The sequence below is a fragment of the Amaranthus tricolor genome, chromosome 10 (genome assembly GCF_026212465.1).
Source record: "Amaranthus tricolor cultivar Red isolate AtriRed21 chromosome 10, ASM2621246v1, whole genome shotgun sequence".
NCBI classification, from domain to species: domain Eukaryota; kingdom Viridiplantae; phylum Streptophyta; class Magnoliopsida; order Caryophyllales; family Amaranthaceae; genus Amaranthus; species Amaranthus tricolor.
In genome coordinates, this window is record NC_080056.1 from 1,787,818 (window position 1) to 1,810,562 (window position 22,745).

Below are 22,745 nucleotides of genomic sequence, written 5' to 3' on the forward strand. Positions count from 1 at the left end.
ATTTTTTCATTGATTTTTCTCAAATAATTATAATTATAATAATGCTCAAATTTCCTAAGTGTCATTATAAAATATAAGTATATAATTTTTCCAATAATGTTCATATATGAATAGTATGATGTATATTTTTGAATTTAAGGCTTATATAAAATAAATAAAAATGGTTTAAAATCTTAAAGATATCACGTATTAATAGGATTTTCAATGGTTCAGTGATTATACAATGTGAAAAAATACCTACGTGAACGATACGTTGAAAATTTTAGTTTATGGTAATATTATTTTTGGGTTAAATTATTCCTTTTTTAGCTAGTATAAATGTAGCATAATTCAGTTGTGTAAAAGTTAATTACACTTAGTGTTAAGGTTTGTTTGTTCTTGATTGATAAATTTGTCAGTTACGAGTTGTACTTGTACTTGACTCGGTCACAAATCAAGTCGAGTTAAAATTTAATTTCAAATCACATTTGTAGTCTAACTTAGGTTCAAAAGCGAGTAACATCAGACCCAATTAAGAATGATTCGAAACCCGTTAGTTAAAAGAAGTCTTTTATTTATTAGTTGAATTACAAATTTAAATAAAAGTTAAGACCACATTAGGTTAACATAGACCATCATGATGAAGCGCAAAACTCATGGTGATTCCTAATCTAAGTATCCAATTCAATACTCCAGCAATGTCGGCAAAATATACAGGCTCCAGTCCAGTATATTAGCTTACAAAAACTCCTCAAAATGCTATGGATTATGGATTACATTTACATCTACACACTGAGCAGTAAGCACTACAAACACTTCCGAAACAGTAAAGAGGGGAGAACCCAGTAATTCAAAGAGATTCCGCAAACTGAGGAGCATCAAGATCAAGTTCTTGTTTCATAATACAGTTCATAAACCATTCGCTACTGAAAGTTCGGATCCCACTCTTCACAGCAAGCAATGCTTCATCCATGTCTTCTTCACATGCTATAAATATCGTTCTCGATTTTTCACCGATTTTCCCAAAACCAACATTCACCTGAATTCCGAGACAACAAGAATTTTCGTAGTTAAACATCAGTTACATCTATAAGTGTTCATTCGGGTCATCGAATCAATTTCGGGTTAGATGTTTCAGATTGGTTCGAAATTGGATCTTGTATCCATGTTGGTTTTTCCATAATTATTAATCCATTTTTTATGTCGTGTCAAATCAATTTCGGTTACAAGGTCAGGTTAATCTCGGATCATTGAGGCTGTTTTGAACGCCTCTACATCACGTCGATTACCTTTCGTTCTCCCATTTGAAGTCCATATAGCTTTCAGAAAATAGAAGCAACGCAATTTAGGAAAAAGTGCATGGTAACTTTTTCAACTCTACCCATGTTTTTAAATTCAACGGATGGACGGTTCTTTGGTGCTTACTATTGTGCTGTGTACCAGGTGTATTTCTGAAGTACTATTATAAAAAAGAGAATGTTTGACAGCATTCTGATTCACTTGATCATAAGTAAACTAAAAAGCACAAGCCTCCCCAAGATTATAGATTTTCGGGTGAAATAACCAAAATTCAATTTAGGAAACTCTGACAAGATGAAATTTCTCTAGAATTATCATCCTAATTCCCAGATACGGGGATTATGGCTCATGTGTTTACTAAGCCATTGCGTTGACTCGTTCCTACTCTACTAATATAAAGCATAGTGGCTCCAAAATAGAACCAAGTCTTGTTATTTATGCTTTCCCACAGCACACACACACAATGTTGATGCATCTACTTGCTGCTGACAAAATGGATACTAGAAATCTATGCCTAAGTTCTATGATAATGTCATTAAAAAATTTAATATTGATTCTCAACTGAATTCAACTTAAGCATAGCATCATGATATGTTTTCCAAATTGTAGTAATCAATGAAAAAGGAAGCAACTCAATCAGAATGTATCAGCACTATGAGTCTGAGAACACAGTCAAGGATCATGCCACGAGTACAAAAGATACTTACATCACCGCCAGCAGATCTTATGATGGTTGATAGCATCTCGATATGGGGCTGAATAAGTGGAGCAAGACAGATATTATATCCTTTAAGCAAAGCTCGAGGATTTCTTTTGGCTCTATGAACAGCATCTTTTAAATCAACCCTGAACTTTGTTAGATAGTCGTCATCTTTTAGAAGGAAAGGAAGCTCATCTGCAAAATTTTAAAATGTCATGAGAAGTGTTCTAGAAGCGTATTTTTTATATAAATGACTATGCATGTTGAAGAAACCTTTCATGTCACGAAACCTTAACATGTATGCCAAAGGAAGACAGAATCTCAAAGACTCACCAATAAATCTTCCTTTCCTCAAACATTCTTTTAGCCAATGTGGAGTGAGTACCCAAGCCCTGGCACAAATTTAATAAAGTCAAACATGCAGATGTACGTCCTTTTAGTGAAAACAAAACTGACAAAAAGAAATGGCAAAAAAAAATGTAGAATGGCATTTTGTAGCCATATATGATCTGTTGAGTTTATAATCTTTCAGCCTTGATAACAGTTTATTCCTCAATGTTGATACCTAAGTCAACAATACACTGTGAAAACAATGAAAATACACAACTAATCCAATCATCTCATAAATGCTTAAATCATGTGGCAATAAACTCATATAACAAAAAGAATCTAGCATAATAGATTATATAGATGGATAATAAAAAACCTTCAAGTCAATTAAATTATAGAAGATGCAAATTTATGTTCAGAAACAGTTGGGACATCTCAATAAGTATAAACAAATACAGAGAGATAACAGGAGGACCGCAAGCAATAGTGATTCATGCTAACCCTGAACATAAAGCGGTGCAAAAATTCAAAGTTCTTCTGACTCTTCCTGCAAGGACATGTGTGCATAAGCTTCCATCAGCAGTAAGAGTTCCACCAAGATCTTCAACTATCTGTACCCACAATGTACAACAGAACTTTACAATATAGGAGACAAGTATAACAGAAAAAAGAAATTTAATAATTCAACATAAACCAATCTGACGTTTAATAAAAATTTAGAGGAATGACAGTTGACCAATCCCGTGCTGAAAATCAAATTAGAGAAACATGATAGTGGATTAAAATCTGGGAATCTGTGAATCGGTATACTCCACATTGAAAAGTGTCCATTACACAGAATTCTATGCACACACCTTTGTAAGATACGCCTTTTTAGGTCCATCAGCAATATCCATCAACATGATATTGAAGCATCTTCCCCGAGCATCAGATTCATCACCTGTCCTTGAGGTATCTACAGTCTTGCTCTTCTGAATATAAATATTTTCTTCTGATCCCAAGGGAACATCATCAGGAAGAGAATCATTTTGGTCTTCTGTATCTAAAACCATAAGAGAACCTGAACATGACTGATCAGAAATATGAGCAGCCTTTACTCTTTTGAAGTTTAATGATGATGACGAACTTTCCCAGACCCTCTTCTTTCTATTCCGCTCGTAGGTGGACAATATGTGATTGGTAACTACTTCAGTTGATACTGATTCCCTTATTGCATCAGGACCGATTTTCTCACAAGTAGCCACCTGCTTGTCACTCCGTGCTGAAGTTCCCTCTGAAGAACCAATGAAGAAAACTTGAGGACAAATGTAATCAAAAAGAAAAACCTAAGTGAGAATAACCAAACACCCAATTAAGCATGTCCAAAAAGTTCCTTCACAAAAAGAAAAAGTTGGGAGAAATAGTTGAGCAGTATAATTTGTGATAGTATCTTGCTAAACCCACCATTAAATTCCTGTTGAAGGTTGTCTTGGCCACTCTTAGAAGCTGACACCACAGAAAAAGTATCCACAGTTCCAGCTAGGCTAAAAAATTGGTCATTTGATGAGGTTGACATTGCCGACTCCAGGCACAACTTTATCGGATAAGAATCATTATAATGGACATTCTTTTTTAAATGAGATACCATGAGTGTTGAACCACCAGGAAAGCAGAGTGCTCGACGTATATCTGCTCGAATAGGAAGCTTCTGAGCTTTACCTTTAGAATCCACCTCAGCTATAGATACAAATCCCTGCAGTCATATTCACATTGTTCAAAATGAGCACAAATATAAAATTCGACCTAAAAAGTAACACTAATGGCAATTTAATTCATGAAAACTAATAGGAATGCTTAATAATAATCTCCTGATCATCTGTCTCTTAGTTCGGCCTTCACAAGCCAAAACGTAATAAATACAGATGTCCTTGTCATATTTTGACAACCACACCATTTGACAATTAATATCTAGAATCCAAAGAAGATTCCTTGAGTAAAGGACGAAGGCCATAGAAGCAAAACAAGAAATAGTGAGTATCATGAAGCTTACACGATATGAAAGACTTCCAAGTAAATAAAAAGTATTCACATATACCTGTTTATGCCAAAATCCTTCTGATTCTTTATCACCCCAGCACAATACTGTAGAAATTCCAACCTCCTGAAATCTCTTTCTTAATTCTGCATACAAGAATTGACCTACTCCCTACATAGATCCTCCAATTATAAGCAGGGTGGTGGCAAGAATGGACCAAATTGCTAATGACAATTTAAATAGAACTAGAAGAAACAGCAAGATTTAATAGTTAAATCAGGTAAGAAAAGGCTGAAAATGAGATAAATAATCAAGTATCTTTTCTATAACCAACATTTTCGTGCTTTCAGAAAACATATAAGCAAAGTAAATTCAATGTAAATAATCAAAGCTGTAACACCAGAAAGCAATCTCAGAGAAATCAGACATCGCAGTTATTTTAATTATGAGCTTTAAAAATGGTAGTGTATTCAATCATTCTCAATGGGACCAAAGATTTACACTTCATTGATTTTTGATTATAGTGGACTATATTAGAAATTTAGAATGACTCATTAAACTATGTGCTTATTTATGTCAAGTTGCACATTGCGATGAAGCTCAATCGGAAACCTCTTTGGTATTACTAACAGTTTGTAAACACCCAACCCTCCAAACTCCGCATAGTGGGAAGCATTAATGGCATTAAGCCTTAAGGTAATGGAATGATGATCAGCTCCAAAACTCGCGATATACCCTACATCATAAGATATCAAGTATAGAAGAGACAACCTTGCAATGGTATGATGAATTAACGGCAGCTAGTGGAATTTCAGCAAATCTTGTATCTGCTGGAACAATTTGGTATGTAATAGCTGCAATAACCTGCAAAAGGAATGGAGGGAAAAGAAAAGAAAATAAATTTATCAAGCTACACTTTTAATGTCATTGTATAAGTCTTAGCCTTTAAAAGAGAAGTTTGAACTATGAAAGAGCAATAAATTCCTCGCATTATCTGAAAACACAGCAAGATTCAAAAAGAATTTGATTTCACGATTAGAAAATTGTAGAATATAAAATACTGAAAGATTTTGATCAATTTAAAAGCATGATTAAATTATCAGAGAGCTTCAACTAACTTCATGAATTGAACACCATCTTCAAAAAGGATAACATTAAATTCAGCTTGCAAACTTAGATGGAAAAATGAGAAGGGCACTATCCCCACAGCTTTGAAGAAGAAAACGATTTCCAATTCATAAATTTTAACATTCAGTACTGGCCAATCTATAGGAGCAAATTTACCTTGTCTAAATCTTCAGAACACTTCCGGCTCAGAACAAGAGTGCAAAACTTCCTGAAAGAAAAGGTAAATTAAAAACGACCATCAAGAGGCAAATCAAGCTTTGAATAACAATTTCCTTAACACACAAATTAACATGTAATAGTAAGTTCTGACCCCTAATCGTCATTGAAACAAAAAGGCTTGAACTTTTTAGGTAGCATGAAAACAAAAATATTAGGTAGTGTCAACAGATGGAAAAAACCAAAGTAATAACAGATAATAAGAACTAATACCCATTTGAAACACATCTTTCAAGAAATGATGATTGTTTTCCAGTGTTAGCAGCATAATTCATGCCAGGCAGTTCTTTCGTGTATAAGCTTAAGATTTCCTGTAAATAGAGCAATGAATTACACTGGTGTATTTACCATTAATACCAACTTGATAAGCTAACAAGTCAGTTGTCACGATAGGCATTGCAATTTTTAAGGGGAAAGAAGATGAAGGTTAAAATAAGGAATATATTATCAGAAAAGGAAAATATAAACATAGCAATGAAACAAGGAGCATATATCAAAGACTACAAAAGAGGAATGTCGCTAACTTTCACATGTAAATATGTAATACTAATCATAGTGCACACAAGGTTGCACCATGTTGCATCGGTTGCGTGTAAAGGTTTTCAAGAAAACAAATCAATATTTCTCGCATAGTAAAGGTGAAAGAAAACGTTTTAGGCCTTTTCAAGGGATATCTCATGCTTTCGCCGATATTTGGCATTACGATAACAGCATCATTATCACATCATCATGTCCATCAAAGCGATCACGACCGTTACCACATTTTAAAACTATGATACTAATGGCAAGACTATGTTACTCGAACTCTTTAATTCGCATGCTCAAAACTTTTAATACTGATATGATATGGCTCTTTGACACTTCATTTTTTAACCAAAAACATGAAATTTTTTTAAAAAAAATACCCAAATCAGACACCTGGATTGTATTGAAGGCAGGAATAAGTAACCAAGTTCAAGTACCTAGAAACAAGGGTGCATCGTATTGCTTTAGTTGAGTTCTAAAGATTTTAAATCAATCAAACCAAAGCTTCTTGCATTGTGCAAGTGTAAAATATCATTTTTTAAGTTAGTTCAAAATCTCACGATCTCAGGAGATATTTGGGTGTACAAGCCTAAAGCATCATCGCCATAAACACATCAACTTGACCTTACCACAATCGCAACCTAAGCCGCCTTTTTGCATCATAGTTTAGAGTTTAGACTACTAGTTTATACTAGTGCTTCACCAAGATTCATCTATTTGGTTTACTGCTTGCCTAGATGACAACCGCGTAGCTAAGGTCTTTAACAAATCAACACCTTCAACAATAAAATGCACCATCATACTAAAGGTTAATAACACTACCATATAAATTGCCTTAATAACCATGCCTTGTTTCCTAATACACAACTATACCAAATAGAAAATTACTTTCACTCATAGATTCACCTTTCAAACTCAAATGAATACTAAAATTGAACGAAAAATCTCAACTTGTTTATGCATTAACTATCTTCCATTGATAGACAAGTCCCATGTTGTAAGCACTTTTCAGTTCGAAAAATAGTAACATTGTTAAGTTCCAAGTTTAAATAACTACAGTCATTTACTATTAACCTTAAAACAGGATATTCATTAAAATCAAATTCAGACAAGTAAAATTAAGTTCAGTTAATTAAATATTGGAAACTAAAGATTAGCAAGAGAATTGCTAAAAATAAACTATGTTTGGTTTAGATCAGCAAGTTTAGTTCAGCAAAATAAGTTATAGTGCAAGTAAATAAGTACGGTCAGACAGTAATAAGGTAAAAAAAATTAAAAAAAAATAAAAAAAATACCATATACTTCTATTATTTTGAATAGCTAAAAACCATAACATTTTTTTACAATCAAATACTCCTAAGATTTAAAGATTGTGTTTAGTCAATATCAAAAAAAAATCATATTATTTTTATCACAAATTCTTGTGAGAGACCATCTTTAATTGGACCGGCTTATTATATATTTTTTAAAATATTGTAAGTAGGCATTAAGAATTATGTAAGTAGACATTTAAGGTATTAAAAGTAGGCATTAAGGATACAGTAAGTAAGTGAAAAGGAAGGTAAGAACCTCACTCAAGGATCAAAAGTATGAAGTTAAGTTGATGTTTGTGTTGTGTCTTAGTGTAGGAATCAAATGAGCAAGTTAATAATGAATGACAATAATAAAGTAAATAATCAAGACAAGTATTTAAGGTGATTCACCAATCAATGGGCTACATCCACCATCTATCCTAGGATTATATTATGTATTTAAAGGAGATAAACCAACTTGATAGGAATTACAAGTGGAGGAATAGTGTAAGAAGAGAGGAGCTAATTAGGGAGAAACTAAGCAAGGTAGAATAGCTCTATACAATGAGACTATTAGGGCATCTAATTAAGGACTTGAACAAGTGTATTAATAGGGAAAAATAAGGGCTTGAAGTAATATTATGGGACAGCAACAAAACGGGCAGAAATTGAAAGATGTAGGCAGCAGCATATCACACACAAAATCAGCAGCTGCTGTCTTCTGTTTTTGCTTCTTCCATGTACCCACATGGTCCCCTTTAGTCCCATTACTCTTACACCTTGTCCTTGGTTAGAATACTTGCACCCCAAACACTACCAAGCCTTCACACATCCATGTTTCCCCTACCATCAGTACATTGTACTAATGTACTTACATGATTCCCAACAAACCAATCACAATGTGGTACTTTGTCCTCTTCTAGCTTACACTAACTAATATGATTAATATTCTTAATCTTGTTTTGATTAATTGGTGAACATAAGTCACCAATAATTCTAAGAGTAAGCGCTAAGGATAATGTAAGTAAGCATTAAGAATAGTAGGCATTAATCCTTAATGGCTAGGACTTGAGATGCGTCTCTCAAGGAGACGGTCTCTCGAGAGACTAGTTGTTTTTTTATTTTAGAAGAAAATATTTGCCAGAAAATTTGTTTGCCCTTCTTCACTATTCCGTTGAATAAAACATAACAAATTTCCTCTACTCCCAAAAGAGTTTTTCTAATGGTCCATATATTTTTACCGAAAACGTTCTCCATCAAATCAAACATGCCATAACTCAAGGAAAATTCTTACCTGAAGCAAAGACTTGGTACGACTATCAGCGTCTTTAGGGTGAATGACCAATAATCCACAATCCACAGTAGAGCAAGTTTCCTCTTTCTTACCTTAACAACCCACCAAAATAAGTGAAAACATAATTAGACATTTATGAAATCGATCCCATAAGAATCCATCAAATTTAAAAACCCTAAAAACGTAATTACCATTTCCCGCAATTTCTTCATTTTTGCTGACATCTTCCATAACTGTCATTATCATATATCAACAAACATAAATAAACAATCAAACTAGTGGAAGACAACAATTTTTAAAAGTAAAAAATCATTTTTGCACCTGAAATTTTGATTTTGACTCCTTTAGAAGCGGAAATCAGCAGGGAATTTTGATTCGATTGGCATTTGAAGTTCTTCGCTGCTCCTTCAATTAAAATCGCACAATTTCCTGATGAATTGAATTAAACAAAAAAAAATAAAGATTGATGTAATATAATACTTGCATAAACTTTGAAGTTTGATGATTTATGAAATGAAATCTAGGGTTTAGGAATATTAAAAATTAATTTACCGATTGAAAGAGGAGAAGAATTGGTCGAGGGTTTCTTCCGCGCCATTAGAGTAGTGAAACTCTTCGTTCTGAATTCTGATACATTTTAGCGCCAAAGCTTGTCTTGGAGATATAGTTGGGCCTTTGAACTAATGTCAAAAAATTGAATTTAATAAGTTTTTTTAAAAAAATCTCAATAAATTTCGTTCAATTTTTTTTTCGAAATAAGTGTATTTGTGTTTGAGCCCAAAATTAAGCTTAATTTTTATTGTCTATTAGTAACAACGAACAAGATTAAAACATGTTAATATAAATTTTTACCAAACATGACATCTCTTACTCAACTTATATGTTATCAATTGAGTAAATAAGCCAACTGAATCGATCAACATCCAAAAAACTAACGTTATTATCACACATAAATTATCTAATTTGGGATGATATCCATGCTATTTTCAAGGAAGATAGACTGAGAGGGAAATTCAAACTCATAATCTTATCTAAAAAAATATACTTGTGCTTTACTAAAACAAAATGATTATTATATCTAGGGTCGTTTCTAACTCTAAGTAAGGTAGATATTTATTTGAGATCCGGAGCTTAAAGTGAGCTAGTATCTTAATTTATCAATATTGTCATGTAGGACGTAAAATATCACTTGTAAACTTGTAACTATATATTTTTGCTAAATACCCATTAAAAAATTGAAATTGACCCTTTATAAAAAAGATATAATTTTTTTCCTAGGGTCTATTATATATCACAAATTATTTTACAAGACGGTCTTACCGTGAGACATGCCTTATACTTGAGTTTAATAGCCTAATGATTTAAACTTTTAACTAATGAGCTTCTTGTTTTGAAGTCTTCTCACCGTGAGATGGTCTCATATAAGACGGATTGTGTATATATATTTAATTACTGAAACGTGGCAATTCAAATCCATGCGAAAACATTCACACTTTGACACATATTTATAATTCCTGCACAACCGACCACCGCTCTGTTTTATGGTCTGAGAGTACTACAAAACTTTATATAACTACAAGCGGCAAAACCTTAATAAATACCAAATCATATAATTCTATACGTACCATATATTATGTACATAATATGAAATATGTATCTGTAACACCAAATAATAATTAATAATCACATACCGAAAATAATTACCAACAAATACTAGTATATACTAAGATGTCTTCCAATGATGATTCCATACAAAATGATCTCCCACCTCCATGGGAGATTCTAGACCTTGTTTCCCACCACATGGACCCACAAACCTTAGCAATAGCTTCTTGTGTGTCCAAATCTTGGTCACGATGTTTCTCTGCTAACCACTTGTGGGACCCATTTTGCACCACCGCATTTCCTTCTCTTTCCTCTCTTACGGCCGCGGTGGTCCCTCGCCACCGTCTCTACGCCCTCGCTCACGCCGAGGCACTTCATCGTAAACGAAAGCCTCGAAAACCTTGTATTTCACTACACGGTTTGGTATTTGCTTTATCCGTTCGCCTCCCGACTGGGGAGGTGAACGTGATAATGCCGTGTAGCGACATGCGGTGGGACCCACATGGGTTGTTTCGGTTCGACGTTCGAGTCGATGAGGAGAGGGAGTGGGGATTAGAGGAATTGAAGGAGGCGAAGGTGACATGGGTGGTGGCGGAGAGGGAGTGGAAGGCGGTTTTTACAGTGGCGGAGGATAGCGGGGCCGGGAAGTTGGCTTCGGTTGTTGACGGAGTATTTTCGAAGGAGTTGCCGTTGCCGGGGTGTTGTGTGAGCACGTCAGCCGTATCGGGTGGTCATGTGGCGGATATTAGGGTAGGGTTGAAGGAGCAAGATAATAAGAGGATGAACAAGATTGAGAAAATAAGTGTAGGGATAATGAGTGTGTTTAATTGGAGACATGTTAGTGTTGATGATGCTCTCATTTATTTGGAGCACTTCCTTCATGGTTGATCAACATATTCCACTTCAGTCCGTTGATCTATCGTTTAAATTTGCTACAAATAATGACATTTTCGTAAATTCACAACACTTGTTTTCCTTTAAATTTGGTCATAATTGGCAATGTAGGATATATATGTTTTTCGGTTTTCATCAGTTTTGCTATTGATAACGATACTTATAAATCGGAATATATGTAAATTGTCTGGTAGGACAAGGGAAGTAATTACGGGCTAGCTAGTTTACCTTTGAATGTGTGTGTGATGGACGTGGTGATTAATTGTAAATGTAGTTCTTGTATTTTGTATACTTCTATGTATAGAAGTATGTCTTATGGAGTTATGGTTATGGGTTATGATTATTTTCTATGGACTATGGTATGTATGTTTTACATTTGCTTTTTTCATAACAAAACATTGAATAGTCACAAGCCACAGTACTATTCTCGTGTTATGATCTTGTCATCGAATGAATAAATACAAAATTATAAGTTACGGTAATAGTTGAGAGATTGTTAACATATAATTCTGTGTTACTATTATATATATTCTACTATGTTGATTAGCATTTTAGTTTGGTGAATTACTAATACTATCATATGGGTTAGGAAAAATACCATTAAATTTGTATGTAGCTAATTATGTTTTTGGGCTTAATACACCCGAAATTACTAATACTATTATATAAATATTTTTTGTTGTGAATTGTTTTTACTCTTGTTGTCAGTTATTATGTTATTACTAATTGTTGTGAAATTATATTAAAAAAATATGCTCTAGAAAATACTCTATGTGCATTTTACTATATAAATTTTTTTTGTTTTTCTATTATTTAATAGATATTTTTTGTTGTGAATTGTTTTTGCTCTTGTTGTAAGTTATTATGTTATTATTAATTGTTGTGAAATTATTATTTTATTATTTAATTTCATTATTTAATTGGTAGGTCTCATATGCAAGAGGATTTCAATATGGTCAATAGCCTCATAACTCATAATTGCATGATCTTAGCTCCCAAGTGTGCATACGGATATTGCCTTGAGCTCAATATTAGCAATATATAATTGTAATTTTCGCAGGTGTTCAACTAAAAAAATAAGTTAAGAATAGGTTACAAAAGCAGATCGTAAGGGTCGAGCCCCCTGCCTGCCTCCATATTGCTTCGCCCTTAGTCCATGTTATGGAGTTAGATGAGCGACTCTTGGCTCTTTGTATAGATCACATGAGAGTTAGGTTTAGGTGTTTTAGTCTAGGCATTTGTTGCACTATCATGAAAATTCAAAACAATTAATTAATTTTAACAAAAGAAATAAAAAAAATGAATTTCGGTTAAACTTAATTCTAAAAATAAGCGTCTTCATGTCCGAGTCTAAGGCCAGGTATGTTCGCAGTTACTAACAGTGAACAAAAAAATTGATCAAAATTGTTTGTTCGCAATTATTAGCTGCGAACAAAAGAGTAACAATGTCATAATGTTAGATGAGACAAAAAATTGGAAAACATGTTGTTTGCGGTTAGTAACTCCGAACAAAACATGACTTTCATTTTTTTGTCCCATCTAACGTTATGACATTGTCTCCTTTTGTTCGCAGTTAATAACTGCGAACAAACAATTTTAACTTTTTTTAACCAATTTTTTTCGCTGTTAGTAACTGCGAACAAATACATGACCTTAATTCGGACATGAAAACACTTATTTTTTAAATTAAATTTACCCAAAGCTTAATTTTTTTTTGTTGAAATTACTTATATGTTTCAAATTTTCCACTATCATTGATGAATTTTATACATTTTATGTATGTAAATACACACATATATATATATATATATATATATATATATATATATATATATATATATATATATATTTATTTATTTTGATTGATTGATTTTTGGTCACCTTTGCATATTCACATGGATTTGATTTTTTGAATGTCTCTCTTATTGTTAACCGTAGAGTTATGGTGAAATGTTATGAGATATGACAAATAAAATACTTCTGAAAAATTTGAAAATTAAACATTACTTCTAAAAATAATATGTAAAAAAGTACTCACAATGTTGATGGTCTTATCTCTTATGTAATTCATTTTTACCATTAACTAGTTGTATGATGATACATTATTTAACAAAATATATTAACCGAGTAAAGTGATACATAATTTAATCGAAACAATTCGTACTATGTACAAACATTATTTTTGGAAAAAAAAAAAAAAAAGAAAAACTCAAGTTTGAGTATCAACTATCATAGCTGTCTACTATCAGACTATCACTATTCACTAAACCCGATAAACCTCAAAAAGTTCAATAAAATTTCCCCAACATCACAGGGGAGAAGCTTTCAGTAATGGCAGTGTTATTATCAGCTTCGCTCCTTCCTTCAACAAAGTTCTGCATTTTCAGATATGACACAGGTGACCGATTTCCATATCTGAAAGGTATGCTTATCTTTCTTTAACTTTATGTTTTCCACTAGCTGTTTTTCTGTTCCATTTACATTGAAAATTCCCAATTCCCCATTGATTTTTCATGCTTCTCAGGATTGAACAGAAAAAACAAGAAAGAATGCTCATATGTGTGTTTATCTGTAAAGGGTAATACAAAAGTTAAAAACGTTGCTGCTATTAGTGATAGTTTGAAAAAGAGTAGTATGAAAGTAGTATTAAGTGAAGGGAGAGATGAGGATGAGAATAATGGGATTGTTTGCCCGGGTTGTGGGGTTTATATGCAAGATAAAGACCCAAATCTTCCTGGGTATTTCAAGAAAAGGAGGGTTGAGGAAGGTGAGGATGATTTTGAGGTTGATGGAGAAGAAATTGAGGGTTTTTTTGATGGGGAAGAAGAAAATGAGGAGGGTTTTGAGGATGCAATTGAGGGTAGTTTAGGAATTAGTGATGAAGAAGGGGATTTGGATGTGGGGGATGGGGTTGATTGGGATAGTGAAGAATGGGATGAGGATGATTTGACAGAATTGGATGGATTTCATCCTGTTGGTGTTGGGTATGGTAATGTAACCGAAGAGGTATTGGAGGCGAAGAAGAAGAAGAAATTGTCGAAATCAGAGAGGAAGAGATTGGCTAGGTTAGCTGAGAAAGAGAGGGAAGAGGTTACAGTTTGTGCTAGGTGTCATTCTTTGAGGAATTTTGGGCAAGTAAAGAATCAATTAGCTGAGAATTTGATACCTGATTTTGATTTCGATAGATTGATTAGTACTCGTTTGATGAAACCCACGGCAGCTGGTTCAACGGTTGTTGTCATGGTTGTTGATTGTGTTGATTTTGATGGCTCATTTCCTAAGCGTGCTGCTCGATCTTTGTTCAAAGCTTTGGATGGAAAACTTGATGCTAAGCTTAGCAAAAAGTTGCCAAAGCTAGTCTTGGTTGCCACAAAGGTTGATCTTTTACCATCTCAAATTTCACCAACTAGGTTAGATAGATGGGTTCGTCATCGTGCTCGGGCTTTAGGAGCTCCGAAGCTTAGTGCTGTTTATTTGGTTAGTTCTCGAAAGGATTTAGGCGTGAGGAATTTGCTTTCCTTCATCAAGGAGTTGGCTGGTCCTCGAGGGCATGTTTGGGTTATTGGGGCCCAAAACGCTGGTAAGTCTACCCTAATTAACACATTTGCCAAAAAAGAAGGTGCTAAAGTTGCAAAGCTTACTGAAGCAGCGGTTCCTGGGACAACGCTCGGAATACTAAGAGTTGCAGGGGTTTTGTCCGGTAAGGCCAAGATGTATGATACTCCGGGGCTTCTGCATGCAAACTTGATGTCCTTGAGATTAACAAGGGAAGAGCAGAAAATGATAGAGATACGGAAAGAATTGAGACCTCGGAGTTATAGAATCAAGGCAAGTTCTGTTCGCCTATATGTTTCCAAAGTTTACTTTTGTTTAATGCAGTGTCCCATAATTTGCTAATATACTCATGAATCGCGAATCCAAAAAGTGAATTATGGTCGGTTTTGGGTTATTCTTGGCCAAATTTGAGCGAATCGCGAATTTAAAAAGCGAATTAGTTAGCGAATTATGTTACACTGGTTTAATGTCCATGATATTTAGTTCTGGACATGCAGCTATATGGCTGTATTATGAAACAAATTTGTATAGCATATATTTACTCATTCTATGCCAATGTTCATAGTCATTGGGTCTTAGTATCTGGCTGCCTGCTTTTCTCATTCCAACGCTCTTTGTATAATGCCATGTTACTCGGACTCTTCATTTAGTTTCATGTACCCGTGTCCGATCCTTGATGCTTGGACATTGGTATGGCACTTAGACACTTCTTTTTAAGCGTAAAATTGAATATTTAAACGTATCCGACACTTGGACACGTACAAGTATCCGACATCAGTACCCGATTCCAAGTAACATAGGTATAAGGGTTATGGAGATATGTGTATAAATGAAGAACTTGCTTGACATTTTACAGGCAGGGCAGACAATACATGTTGGTGGCTTAGTGAGACTGGATCTTGTTCAGGCATCCATTCAAACGATTTATGTGACAGTATGGGTATCATCGAATGTTTCTCTTCATTTAGGGAAGATTGAAAATGCAGAAGAAACTTGGACGAAGCATGTTGGTGTCAGGTTACAGGTTAGCATTTCGGTTGACTCCCTTTGTCCCGTTTAATTTTTCTACATGATCTTAATATGCCTCAGGCAAAAGCAAAGGGATGAACGAGTATTTAATAGAGTATTTGTTTATCATGTTTTTTCTATATTTTCGGTCGTTATCTATGAAGGAGCGTTTTGTGCGGTTATTCTTTTGAACTCAATATCCGATAAAAATAATGAAAATAGCTAATGTGTGGACTATCAACTAAAAACTAGCCATAATTACCGCTCTTCAGGAAAGATTCTAGGTTCGATTCTCTCCTAGCCCCTTCTCCTTCCCTCAGCCTACCCTAAGGAGTGAATGCATGATGGCCATTGTCCGATGGGGGTCGAGTGAGATAGTGTTAATTAATTGACAAATCTACTTACGAATTGCAAACTAAAACAAGCGAATTAATGATCTTACTACCTTCCTAAAATATTTGAATGATAAGGTCATTTCTGGTTGCTCAAGGATGATTGGTTGATTACGTTTTTTTATATGTATATTAGACATTAATTTTTTCATTTTTTGCCACCGAGGGCGAAATTTCTAATTTCTATCCTCCTCACCTACATTTGAATTGGAATCGGTATCTTATAGGTTACCATATCTTCTATCACGAGCCTTCGAAAATTGGTTCGGTGAAGTTTTAAATAAGATCCCAATTTCACGAACATCATAAAGTCAATTTTTCTTGCATTTCGATACTAACATCCATTTCTTTCTTTGGCTTGATGTTCTCTCAGCCTCCCACAGGCACGGAGCGACTCTCAGAAATGGGTAGTTGGACCGAGAGAGAATTCAAAGTGACCGGAACAAGCTGGGATGTAAATAGTTTTGACATTGCAGTTGCTGGATTGGGCTGGCTATCGTTAGGTCTCAAAGGCGAGGCAACCTTAAAGCTATGGACATATGATACTGTTGAAGTTGTCTTACGCGAACCTTTATGTCTTGACCGTGCTTCATTTCTTGAACGACCTGGGTTTTGGTTGCCCCAAGCTATATCTGATGCCCTTGGAAATCAGAGTAAGATTGAAGCACGAAAAAAGCAACAGCTTGAAGATGAGATGGATTCTGTGATGGCTTGAACAGAGCGACTCTGGTTCTCTTTTTCGACAGGTATTCTTAAACGGTTAAAGCATATCCCGATAACCCTTTTTAGGTCGCTGCTAAGCATCGAGTCTGTTGTAATTTGAGATGAAGGTTGGCTTCGTGCTACAAGTTTGGCACTAGCTGTAGGCTCGCAGTCGGTAATTGTGTAAATATTGGTTGTGGTATTGAATCTGAGGCTTGTATGTTTTGTCATTTGGTTGATCCAATAGCTTACCAGCATTTCTGGCTTAAGTTCCATTGCTTGTGTTGTATTTAAAACTTGGAAGTGATCATACACTCATACTGTATTGAAGGAAAAATCAAAGTAAAGGAAAGAAAAGAACATTTGAAATGGAATTTACTACTATTTATAAAATTATGAAAAAATTACCCTAAATAATCCAATCTTTCACTGATTTCCCTACAATAATTCCAACTTTTGATTAATTATAAATAATCCCAACTATTGAATTACTTACCCAAGAATATTATTGCACGTATTATAACTTGTTTTTGTAGGTTACCTTTCAAAAAAACAAGATAAAATAACAAAAATATTAGGATTAAAAGGAAAAAAACAAAAAAACAAAAAAAGAAAAAACAAAAACCCTCCTTCCCCTACTGCCATCCCACTCTTCATCCTTACTCTTCATCAAAAATGAAAAATCAAAAATAAAAAACAAAACTATTGTCTTGTTAATTCTTACTCTTCATCCACCACTCACTATTTTAGAAAGATTTTGTGGAAGTAGGACTGATAATGAAGTGCTTTGATGTATAATATCAGTAGTCTGAAGACTCTGAATCTATATTATAATTGGATTACATCTCAATTATAATTGGCGATGGTAAATAATGCTGCATTGCTGCATATCACCACCACCACACCAACTTCACCTCCATTATAAATGGATTACACATCTCAATTACAATTGGCGATGGTGCGAGAATCGAGGACACATGTTGACTGGTGCCTGGTAGTGTGTGTTTGAAGAGATTGATGATGGTGGTGATTGTGATCGGGTACTCGTGTGGGCAACGGGGTTGTTGGTTGTGAAGGAAGGAGGTGAGGTTGGTCGGTGTCAATGGTGGAAAAGGCGGCTGTCGGCTGCTGACAAGAGAAGGGAAGAAGGTGGTGGCAGTGGGGGAGGGGTGGCAGTTGACGACGGGAAAGGGTGGCAGTTAGGGAGGGGTTTGGGTGGTTAGTTTTTTTCTATTTTAATTTTTTTTTTTGGCAAATTTTACCTGTTGTAACAGGTTACCCCAGTTTGTTCTTGGTGAAGATCATTTAAATTCGAATTATTCATAGTTAATCAATAGTTGAGATTATTGTAGGAAAATTGAGTAAAGATTAGATTATTTAGGGTAATTTTTCCTAAAATTATATATGCCCTTTATTTCGTTAGGATTTATGGTTCTTTATTTTTGGATTGTAATAAATATATTAAAGTGATTTATTAAATTATGTGCATTAGTTATGTAAAGTTGCGAATGATGTTTGTTAGCAAAGGTTGATCGAAAATAATCACTTTGTAAGTCTTATCACTATTAAGGTAAAGTTACGTACATCCGATCCCCATAGTAAAAAGCACAAAATGACATTGAGATAATAAAATATACGATATGTAACAATAATATTATACAAAGTATGCCAAATATTCTACTACTTCAATTAAAATTTGCCCGATGTATTATGCAATTGTCTGAACAATAGCTTTTTTGTGTGAACAAAGAAGTCATTTTTCGTGAAACTATTTTAGTTATACTTAAAATATTTAACATCAATCATACATGTTCTATGTCACATTTGCGTTGTAAAACATAGCTTGCTCATTATAAAAGAGAGTATGCTACATCGTGTAGTATATACATCGTAAAGCATACTCTCTAGTTTCTCTATGCACAAACCCAGTGGCATACTCTATCTAGTGTCTTTATGCACAAAACCCAGTGGCACAGAAAAAACTCTAGGTGCGCCCCATCCAAACACCGATCCCCAAACAATGGCTCGCTTTAAACAGTTCTACAGACTGACCACCAATTGACCATTTCATGCCACAGGCCACAGTCATACCACACCATCTGCCATCTACATACGGGCACTTAGCAGACCAATTTCTGGCTGATGATCATTTAAGTTAATATTTGAAGCATAGAGATAAGGGAAGTTGGAAACCAGTATGAAAGTAATTTAACTATCTTTAACTTATAATACATTCTTTTTCTCATTTTCTACATTCTACACAAGATCGAAAAGTCTCTTGATTTTCTGGGGAAAGAAAAGGCATTAACAATAACTCATACATGAGCATCGACATGGGCTCTGTACAGAAATTACAGCTTATAGGAGAATCTTAATGTTAGCTAAGAGCATACGGTGCTCCTATCTATGACCCCTCTACTCCTAAAAGCGCTTTCCCGGAGACTTGAGTCCATTCTTTGCATCGCTCAAACCTCAAAAAGCATAAAATAACCATGTAAGTTACCGAATATAGACAAGATCCAACTACAGAACAGCCATCCTTGTGCTTAATGGCCTAAATGAATCAATTTTGATACTTACCTTCTCTGGGTAAAAGTTTCATCTCTTGATTCCCAGTGAATTTTATGAATTCCTCAAACTGGGACTCCATAATCAACAAATCTTCGTCAACACCAAGATCAATTTCATCGGGAAGCAAGTCAATGACATCATTCACCTCAAAGTTGTCCGCATGGTTTCCATACAACATTTCAGCTTCCTGGTGCTGACTGAGCCAATAGTCCCGAAACCACATTGATGTTGTGATCAAGTCGTACCATTCAGGTGAGAAGTCCTCCACCTGTCGCAAAGCAGCGGGGATGTACAATGGAGCATTGGGATTCAACGTTGATCTAACACCTGACACTAAAGCCATCCTTGCAAATCTTAACCTTCAAAACCACTTCAATGATACCTGCTCAATGAAGAAGAAAAATCATCAGTAAAGTTGATAGAATTGATCAGGGGCTATGATTTATGAACTACCATAATCATGCATCAACAAGTAGTTATTTTCAATGAACAACCCTAATAGTCAACAGGGCTAGATGATTACTTAAATTCTAAAGTCCCAAAACCATGAATTGAGTCAAGAGGCATGCGTAAAAATGTCTGAAGGTACCCATACAACAGTCTCATACTTGGGAAAACAGATTATTGCACTGATTAATTACCTCGTAATATACAATCCCCTCAAATTCAACTGATGCATACTCTAAATTGAAGAACTGCCCCTTGTGTAAACTATTCATGCAAGGATGTTCCATTAGATGTTATGAAAAATCATTCTGTGTTGTTTTCTTCTCCCACACTCATTGCCATTCATTCTCACGCCTCAAGAATGAGCAACAATAACATATCTATCCAAGTAAAAAGGCCTCAATATAACATCCTAGCTGCTATTTTTCAGCAAGTTTGCAATACAAGAGATCATGACATCTAGTTCAGTCACATGTTTCTAGAAACCTATGGAACTCGGGATATTGTAAGCAGGGTATTCCCCACATGAGTTTGACTCTATGAAGCCACATGGATAGAAGTGTACGTAATATTTCAGTGAAAGTGTTGCTTTGTATCTTGTAACGTTTCAACAAAAGTGTGGTTTTGTGTTCTTTTGGGAGGAAGGCGAAAGGAAAATTAAGCAAATATCCAAATTAAGGGTCCTAATATAAGAATATTGTTGTAATATGATAGTACCCATGCACTTGACCCTCCAAATAAAATCCATGTTTGTTGATCTGGTTTGGTTTAATCCAAATAAAATTAATTTTACTATTTTCAAAATTATCCATCTCGAAAACCTCCAACTCAACCAAAAATTCCAGGTGCTTACTGATCGATTCAGATCACTTGCATAAGCATATCCCATTATTAGAAGAATCAACTTACAAAGATGGATCATCACTCATCAGTCCCAACTTAAAAAACCAAAAGGGCGTCAAGCCATCACAGCTTTGTTTCTCCAAGTTAAGTCATCACTCAAAAAGAGCGCATTTTCCTTTGATGATCTGAAATTAAACACGGTAATGACACTCCTACAGTCCCACGAGAAGCCACATAATTCCTCCATTTCTTAAGTCCACATGTCTACAAATTCGGTTCATATCATACGACAATGTTTACCCTAATAGTCACCGGCCAACCTACCGCAACCCTCGTCCAATTCTCAAGTAAGATACAAAAACTCAAGTCCTATTTGAAAATTCACAAAGTTTCCAACACGGAGGATAATAAACTACACTCATCATCATCTTAACCCTCATCATTTCAACCAGGCCTAAAACCTTGATCAAATCCAATCAGCCCATGTTACAAACACAAAATCACTTTAAATTCATCATTTTTGTTTTACAAGCACACGGATCTTCCACACTTTAGCAAAATAAACTAAATCAACGCCCAAAAACACACGCAAACCAACAATTAATCAAAATTACATCATCTTCCAGCTAATAAGAACCCTAAAAATCAAATTAAAGCATACACAACTTCAACTCTGCTCAAACTATATAATATACAAATAAAAATTGAAACTAGAAATCAAATTTAAATATACGATGAACAAAAATACCTTCAATTATTATTCCACTAGAAAAAATATCTTCAACTTTTGAGACCAAACAGAGAGAAGCTGATGAAAAACGAATTTAGGTTATTTGAATATATAGGCAGTAAGGAACCGATGTTATAAACCGGATATTTCTGAACCGGAAACTGATCAGTTATTACTTGTTTATTATATTATACTCCTATTCCGGTTCACTTGCTATGTTCCGGTTCAAATCATAATTGTTAAAGAATTAATTCAAAATTAATGATTGAAAAATAAATAAATCAGTTATAAATAGTAAATATTGACTTAAATTCAAAATAAATTAGGTCAAATCTAGTCTCTATCAGATTGAATTCATTTTAATTTTTCGATTAAATTAAAATTTATATAATATATTTGAATAATTTCACTAGTTTTAATTAAATTAAATGCAATACTTATATTGTTTACATTATTCATTTGTTAGTATTGTCTCAAGTTTTCTCTGATTTGTAAGAAATTGGTATTGATTGAAAATATGTTAAATTTATTTCGAGATTTTTTAAATTTGTACAGATACGTAAGTAAAAATATTAATGATTTAAATATTACATTGAATTGAGTGAAAATTTCAATGTTCTATTTTTATAGGACTAAAGAAAGTATATAGACGGTCAAAAACCAGTATTACAAACCGGATATTTAAGAACCGCAAAATGCACCCCATTGTTTGATTTGCGGTTCGGTCAATGAATACAACTGGTTTATGTGGGCAACGAACCGGAGGCTTGTAAAGTCGTGTTTGGGTGGCATGTAAATGGATAGACTTTAATGATTTTTTTGACCTAGTGGATCCCAAATACCAACTGGTTGAAGGTGACTTTTTGTCTTTAATTTTATGTGAATTTTGTGATGGACGGTGGAGATTAATTGCTGAGGAGATCTAATGGTGGATATTTGTAATTGTTTAAAGGTCGGTATAGGCCAACTAATCTTTCTTGAAGTTGATTAGATGGCAATTATATTTACATCATAATTTCTGTTTTGTTGGTTGGTTAAGTGATATATAAAAGTATTTAATATTTAAACGTCAAATATTTTTGTCACTTTCAACCTATTTATTATTTTTAGTGTATTTTTATTTTAGGATATTCATTTTTTTAGTGTTTTACAACGTAAAATTCACTTGAAAATAAAAAATTAGAATTTGGTATTATTGTAATTAACACCTATAAACTTAGA

General features: G+C 34.2%; 4 protein-coding genes across 4 annotated transcripts; 2 read left to right on the plus strand and 2 right to left on the minus strand.

Moving 5' to 3' along the window:
- Positions 1–531: 531 nt before the first annotated feature.
- LOC130825972 (uncharacterized) lies at positions 532–9,456 on the minus strand. The gene is made up of 14 exons (XM_057691436.1): positions 9,330–9,456; positions 9,099–9,206; positions 8,969–9,010; positions 8,778–8,869; positions 5,880–5,977; positions 5,607–5,658; positions 5,094–5,186; positions 4,383–4,493; positions 3,752–4,040; positions 3,163–3,581; positions 2,810–2,919; positions 2,312–2,370; positions 1,986–2,173; positions 532–1,018 (listed from the first exon to the last, which is right to left on the minus strand). Exons 1-14 carry the CDS (start codon positions 9,373–9,375, stop codon positions 830–832), a joined length of 1,896 nt encoding a protein of 631 aa, XP_057547419.1. The 5' UTR covers positions 9,376–9,456; the 3' UTR covers positions 532–829.
- A 1,049-nt stretch (positions 9,457–10,505) lies between these two features.
- Positions 10,506–11,270, plus strand: LOC130825911 (probable F-box protein At5g04010). Its single transcript, XM_057691371.1, has one exon. It carries the CDS (start codon positions 10,506–10,508, stop codon positions 11,268–11,270), a length of 765 nt encoding a protein of 254 aa, XP_057547354.1.
- Positions 11,271–13,504: 2,234 nt separating this feature from the next.
- Positions 13,505–17,307, plus strand: LOC130825728 (GTP-binding protein BRASSINAZOLE INSENSITIVE PALE GREEN 2, chloroplastic). Its single transcript, XM_057691110.1, has 4 exons — positions 13,505–13,698; positions 13,801–15,108; positions 15,692–15,855; positions 16,605–17,307. Exons 1-4 carry the CDS (start codon positions 13,608–13,610, stop codon positions 16,944–16,946), a joined length of 1,905 nt encoding a protein of 634 aa, XP_057547093.1. The 5' UTR covers positions 13,505–13,607; the 3' UTR covers positions 16,947–17,307.
- Positions 17,308–19,109: 1,802 nt separating this feature from the next.
- On the minus strand, positions 19,110–21,666 carry LOC130825729 (protein EARLY RESPONSIVE TO DEHYDRATION 15). The gene is made up of 3 exons (XM_057691111.1): positions 21,543–21,666; positions 19,514–19,886; positions 19,110–19,404 (listed from the first exon to the last, which is right to left on the minus strand). Exons 2-3 carry the CDS (start codon positions 19,845–19,847, stop codon positions 19,355–19,357), a joined length of 384 nt encoding a protein of 127 aa, XP_057547094.1. The 5' UTR covers positions 19,848–19,886; positions 21,543–21,666; the 3' UTR covers positions 19,110–19,354.
- Between the last annotated feature and the right edge of the window lie 1,079 nt (positions 21,667–22,745).

Coding starts and splice junctions, on each gene's coding strand:
- LOC130825972 (XM_057691436.1), bottom strand. CDS start 9,375: ATGGCGCGGAAGAAACCCTCGACCAATTCTTCTCCTCTTTCAATCG. Junction 9,011..9,098: donor AGTCAAAATCAAAATTTCAG/GTGCAAAAATGA, acceptor TGATAATGACAG/TTATGGAAGATGTCAGCAAA. Junction 2,174..2,311: donor GAGGAAAGGAAGATTTATTG/GTGAGTCTTTGA, acceptor AAAATTTTGCAG/ATGAGCTTCCTTTCCTTCTA.
- LOC130825911 (XM_057691371.1), top strand. CDS start 10,506: ATGTCTTCCAATGATGATTCCATACAAAATGATCTCCCACCTCCATGG.
- LOC130825728 (XM_057691110.1), top strand. CDS start 13,608: ATGGCAGTGTTATTATCAGCTTCGCTCCTTCCTTCAACAAAGTTCTGC. Junction 13,699..13,800: donor CCGATTTCCATATCTGAAAG/GTATGCTTATCT, acceptor CATGCTTCTCAG/GATTGAACAGAAAAAACAAG. Junction 15,856..16,604: donor ATGTTGGTGTCAGGTTACAG/GTTAGCATTTCG, acceptor ATGTTCTCTCAG/CCTCCCACAGGCACGGAGCG.
- LOC130825729 (XM_057691111.1), bottom strand. CDS start 19,847: ATGGCTTTAGTGTCAGGTGTTAGATCAACGTTGAATCCCAATGCTCCA. Junction 19,405..19,513: donor GAAACTTTTACCCAGAGAAG/GTAAGTATCAAA, acceptor ATGCTTTTTGAG/GTTTGAGCGATGCAAAGAAT.